The sequence below is a fragment of the Acyrthosiphon pisum genome, chromosome A1 (assembly GCF_005508785.2).
Source record: "Acyrthosiphon pisum isolate AL4f chromosome A1, pea_aphid_22Mar2018_4r6ur, whole genome shotgun sequence".
NCBI lineage: Eukaryota > Metazoa > Arthropoda > Insecta > Hemiptera > Aphididae > Acyrthosiphon > Acyrthosiphon pisum.
In genome coordinates, this window is record NC_042494.1 from 34,613,205 (window position 1) to 34,619,405 (window position 6,201).

Below are 6,201 nucleotides of genomic sequence, written 5' to 3' on the forward strand. Positions count from 1 at the left end.
TTCAAAAAAACAGAACATCTTCACCAAAAGTTTCAATAGTTTTTTTAAAATTAAGTTTTTAAAAGTGATTTAAAATATTGTTGTGATATAATAATATTATTAAATTAAATTTCACTCATTCACAAAATTTTAATAAGGAAGAATTTGGATAAAAAAAACTTAAAAACACCACTGGTTAATGTGTACAAATTAATACATAGTACATATACTATTGTAACATTATTATAATTTATATTATTCAATTTATAAATATTATTTAGTACTTAAACACCCAAATGTATTATTTGTAAATCAGTGTTTTATAGTTGGAATGGGTTAGGTAAAATAAAACTATCAAAATCTAGTTCGTGGTACTGGATATCTCAAAATGAGTGCACTTTCAGCTGACATAATAGGCAATTTGTTTTCACTATGATAGTTCACCAAATGACTGACACTTTCAAACATACGGTCTTTAGTTCTAACTGCACCTTCTGGATCAATTAAAAGTAAGTGTTTCTTTACATCACCTTGAAGACCTGTTAATACATATTGTCCAGGAGATCCTTGTGATTCTCTTACTAAGAAGTCACCATCCTATGTAAACAAACACATTTTTTAAGTTTTTACTATAAATATTTGTCATGCATCTATCTACTAATCATTCACACATTTTTGTAACTTTTAACATTTTTATTTTTTATTTTTATTTTAGCCCAAAGATGTATACAAATAAAATAATTTGTATTAAGGTTTCATTTCACTTATCTCGGCATTCAATAGTTACAGTAAATTAATTATGAACTTATTATTATACATAAGAGCAAATGATAATTTTTCCCAGTCATGAAATTGGATTATTTACATAGTACCTATTTAGACATAATAGTGAATACTTTTAATACATTTTGGGCACACACAAAATTGCGCACCAACAGGTGAACAAAACTTTTTTGAATGAATTTCATCCTCGATTGGTTTTTTTTAAATTTATTAATTGATTATTAGGGATATAGGTTATATTTGAAGTAATTAAGTCGCAACACCTCTTTTTATCACCAACGTTGAGTTTCCTGGTAGTGTTAGGGTGGAGGAATCCTTTATAAAGTGGTTGGGATGATTATGGATTTGCTTGTGAAAGCGCGTATAAGAGAGGCATGCTTTCTCATTGGTAGTTTTCATATTAAAATTATTAAGTAGTGTTTGGTAGATGTATGGTGTGACATTGGAGTGCTATATTTTGAAAAGCTTGAATTTTGTTACTATTAGATTTTTTTGTTATGCTCCCGACCTGTAGTTCACAAGTCCAAATAGGCTTAAGAATATTTGTTCTTTTTTATTTTTAAGATTGGTGCTACAATTTTTGGATACAAGAAGACTGAGCAAACGCAAAGGGGCATTAAGAGTCAGTTTTTTAGTAGGTACATGGTTATCTAGGTTGAGTTTCAAGTACTTAACTGTATTGGACGTGAGACTCTGGTTGTTATTTAGAGTCGCAGTTGACAGATATCCAGTAATTTGTTGTAATTTGTTTATTTAATGTTTTATAATTTTGGTTTTAAGAGGACGTCGTACCCGCATATGTTGTCTCCATCTTACAAACGTACGACATATCAAATTTTTGTTTGCTAGTTTCAATAGGGTGCTGTCATTTTTGATTTTAGAGTGAATTGACCTATTATCAAACTTTTAGGTAACAACATAATCTGTGCCCTCTCGTTGGTTTTTTACAATATTTTAATTTTTAAGTGAGTTATCCCAAAGCAAATCTGTCCATACTACCTTCACTCTCAAACATGCTTCCTGTCCTAGAGTTTTTCTTTACGGTATTTCTATCCCTTACTCTCCAAAAGACAAATATCTTGGGCTCACTCTCGACCAAAGATTAACCTGGGCTCATCACATTAGAATTAAAAGATTAGCACTGAATCATTGTCTCCGTATCCTCAAACCCTTGATAAGCAATAATAACTCCCCTCCCATTAAAACCAAATTCCTGATTTACAAAACACTTCTAAAACACATATGGACTTACGGACTCCAACTCTGGGGAAACGCTAAAAAGTCTAACATACTAAAAATACAAACATTTCAAAATAATGAACGCTCCTCCCTATGTGTCTAATCACACCCTTCATACTGACACCAAACACAAATCAATTAACGACGAAGCCAAAATATTTTACAAAAGATTCCATTCCAAACTAAATAACCACCCGAATGATCCCATAAAAAACTTATCTTCTCTCTCCATACCTGGTAATCCCCCCAGACGCCTGAAGCGTAAGTGGTGTCGTGATCTCTTAAGATAAGCTTAAATTAATAAAACTCATAGGAAGTGCCATCGATGGGTGGCTTCTTTCATCAAATTTTCATGTCAATATTTGTAACTCTCATCATATATGCTTATTGTGTCTAGTCGATAGAGATTGTGTATTACGCTTAAAAATTAAAAAAAAAAAAAAGTGAGTTATCAGCATGTAAAATATTAATGTTTGAAAATGCTCATAACTCACTTAAAAAACCAACAAGAAGGCACAGATAATTTTGTTACCTAAAAGTTTGATAATAGGTCAATTCACTCTAAAATCAAAAATGACATCACAGATTGGCAATAGTGCGTAATATTTAACGTACCTGTAAACCACTAAAAACTTATGTCATAAAATATGTTAATATTAATAAATATTTTATTTAATGTAGAATTGTCAATTGCCATATTTCATTTTACTGAAGCCGGAGCAAACATTTTTTTATTCAATTTTCATGGAAAAAATCATATCATTACTCCTCGATTAACCAGTTTGGCATGTTTTTCAAAACACAATTGGCCGTCCCAAAACACTTTATCGCTATATTCTATTAAAACCGGTACGGTCACAGCTAAACTACAACGTATGGCAACCCTAATTTAATGTTGTTTAGTGCAGTTTATTAAACCTTATATAATATTAGGTATTTTTATAAAAAATAAAAAAATATAAAATCAGTTTGGAAATTGTAGGTTAAAAAAGTATTACAAATTATGTTTGGGACGCAATTCATTCAAAAAGGTACATTTACCTGTTTATGTACGCATATTGTGACAACCATTAATTTTGGGCTGATATTTTATTTATGAATCACAATATAATGTTTAATAGGTATATAGGTATATTTGTTTATATATTCAAAATGTTTTGTGCTATAGTAAGAAATAACTAAAAAGTAATTTATTTATCCTTGTAATTTTATTTAAATATTGGTTATTTAGTATACTCCTAATGAATGTAAAAGAATAAATCCAACAACATTAAGTACTTATTAATCAAGAATATGCAAAATAAAAATAAAAACTGAAAATGTTTAAAGAACAATTATTAAGATGTAATAGATTAAAAAGACATGTTTGTATCCGTCTTACAAATGTACAACAAAGCAAAAAACTGTTTTGCGGGTAACAACTTTACTCTCTCCGTATTTATACTACCGAAATTCCACAACACATAGGGAAGAACTTTATCTGTGACAGTGTTTTAATTTTTTTGGTAACACTTACCAATCATTTTTAATAATTAAATGAAAAAAAAACCGATGTTCTCAAACTGATAACTTTAATTGTATTTGTGTTATCCAAAAAATCACAAAGTTCTTCCCTATGTATTGTTGAATTTCGGGAATACAGAGGGAATAAAGTTGTTATGTGCCAAACAGTTTTTAGCTATTTGGCACATTTGTAAGACAGAGATAACACATGCATGTTAACTTCAAATTAAGAGGCCCAGGGCAAAAACCGATTTTTAAATCAATTTTACCACCTTTTTTTCAAACGCGATGCATCCAAACGTAAGCAAAAAGCCCAAGGCCCAGGGCCTGGGCCATGCTCGTCCCTCCCTAAGGACTGCTCTAATGCAAGAAAATTAGTCATCACTCGTGGCTATGCGCATACATATGCATCGCTGTCTTATCTGCACAATTAATTGAAATTTAATTGTCGCACATTTATAAATTGGTATTTTCAACAGCATAATCTCAAATATCAGACATTTCTCGCGGCGCACCTAGTCAATCTTGCGGCATAGTATTGTGCCAGGGCACACCGGTTGAGAACCACTGGCCTAAACCTTTATAATTCGTCTACTGCTTTTTTCTACAGATTTGTTTTGCATATTTTTCCTTCGGAAAAAAATATCCATAAAAGGTTATTGGTTCTTTTATTTATTCTTGAGCATAATATTATACTATATTACATACTACTTACATGTTTTAGTAATGCTTCAGCGTGCTGTCTTGTAATACTGCCATGAAACCAAATTTCATCTTGTAATTTTGGTACCATTACTGGCAGTGGTTCATGATCCACAAAAGGTTCTAAAATATATTATTCAAACACACAAAAAAGAAAATGGTACATTGATTATCTTACATATTTGTTTTTAAAAGTTTATCATGATAACATAACATACGCATGTCAAAAACATCACGAGGTTGTGAATTGTGGTTTTTATTTCCAACTACAAAATCATTTACATAGTTATGAGCAGGATGTGGTACAGGTGGTGGAGGTGCTTCACAATTCAAATCTATTAAATTATTTGAAACTAGTCTTTCTAAAATTATAATTTATTCAGTGTTATTAGTTACTTTAAGAATATAATTAAAAATATAAATGTCTTTAACTAACCTCTATTACGATGATCATGGTATGAAGGAAGTGGTGGAACAGGTGGTGGACCAGTTTCTGGAGGAGACTTTCCCGGTAGATCATTATAATATTCTCGCTCATCTCGTGTGCTTGAGCTCAAAACTGGTGCAGGTTTTGTTAAAAATTGTTTAAAACGTAAATCAAAGGCTTGGCCAATAGTTGTAATAACATCTTGTGCTAATTCACCCTCTCCACATTCCAACACATAACATGCACGCCAGTCTTTTATGTCTTTTGCTACAAATGCAACAAAGTCTATTGTGTCCTAAAATAAACCATACAAAAGAAAAAATATTTAATAAATATAAGATCGTTTAAAATTGAATTATTCTTACAGCATCACCCCCCGATGCAAAAGATATCCTAGGCATATCATGTGTAGAAATGACTGCATGTGAATCCCTAAGTTTTAATGTCAAACATGTGCTAGATATGGATAACGTAACATTTGATCCTGCATGATCCATAATTGAATGGTCACCAATAAGTCTTAAAATTTTTTTATCCACCTATAAAATATAACATTTTTTAAATTTGTTTATTACTTTTATACACTATAAGAAATAATTTAATTTACTTTTCGTTTTTTGTCAGCAGTTTTTAATCCAGCTGCTTCACAAACTTTATTTATACATTCCCTAAGAAAAAATATTTTCAATAAAAATTAACTATTTCAAAACTTTAAGAACTTAACAATTATTTAAACTTACTTGGCTACTAAAAATCGTGTATCAAAATCTAAACTTTTCATAGATGTCAGTACTTCTAAACAGCCAATATACTAAAAGTTAAAAAGAAAATATTTAAATTCTTTCAATTAATAAACAATCATGAGGTTGAAGAAAATGTTAAATAAATAAAATCAATAATTCTTAAAATTTACTCGAACTTCGTAGCAAACACTACTTCTCGTAATAACATTGTCTGGATGTAACCAACCTCTTGCTGGCTTGTTCATGAAACTTCCCCATGAGTCTGGCATTTTAACTTATACAAGTAACAACTGTATTTCTGAAATTGTTTATTAATAAGATATAAAATATGTTGGTAACAAATCGTATACTATTTTAATCAATAATATGCTTAAATACAATTACTGAATTACTTACAAATGAAATATTTACTCAACAAAGCTTGGGTACCAATCGTTTTCCATAATTATTACTATAAAGACTTTTACAATCGATGTACTAACTATTTGAAAAATAAAAATGAAATGGAAACAATTTTTTATAAAACAAAGAAAATAATATTTAAAGTACGTAACTTTTCACGTGAATGAAGTTAGGCATAGTTAGCCATTGATAAGGAATTCCATGACATATCAAATCAGACATATCAGACGTATCAGACTTATTAGACTTGGCTGATTCATATAATGCACTATGTAAGTAATACATCGTGGTATAATGAGTTGCCTATAGTATGCTCCTCATCCAAGTTATAACTACTTATATAAATCCGCTAGATAGCGCTATGTGACATATAAATAAAATAATATTATGTATTTTAATATTAATATATCTAATATTATTTAT

At 29.9% G+C, this 6,201-nt stretch overlaps 1 protein-coding gene across 1 annotated transcript; it reads right to left on the minus strand.

Moving 5' to 3' along the window:
- Nucleotides 1-250: 250 nt before the first annotated feature.
- LOC100570104 (SHC-transforming protein 1) lies at nt 251-5,950 on the minus strand. Its single transcript, XM_003247511.4, has 9 exons — nt 5,773-5,950; nt 5,547-5,674; nt 5,374-5,444; nt 5,241-5,301; nt 4,999-5,172; nt 4,643-4,928; nt 4,425-4,568; nt 4,220-4,329; nt 251-576 (listed from the first exon to the last, which is right to left on the minus strand). Exons 2-9 carry the CDS (start codon nt 5,643-5,645, stop codon nt 334-336), a joined length of 1,188 nt encoding a protein of 395 aa, XP_003247559.1. The 5' UTR covers nt 5,646-5,674; nt 5,773-5,950; the 3' UTR covers nt 251-333.
- Between the last annotated feature and the right edge of the window lie 251 nt (nt 5,951-6,201).

Bases quoted from the DNA above. Each gene is read 5' to 3' on its own strand.
- LOC100570104 (XM_003247511.4), bottom strand. From the start codon at position 5,645: ATGCCAGACTCATGGGGAAGTTTCATGAACAAGCCAGCAAGAGGTTGG. The intron at 5,302-5,373 runs GTAAGTTTAAAT...ATTTTTTCTTAG, and splicing joins ACACGATTTTTAGTAGCCAA to GGAATGTATAAATAAAGTTT. The intron at 4,569-4,642 runs GTTAGTTAAAGA...TTATAATTTTAG, and splicing joins CCATGATCATCGTAATAGAG to AAAGACTAGTTTCAAATAAT.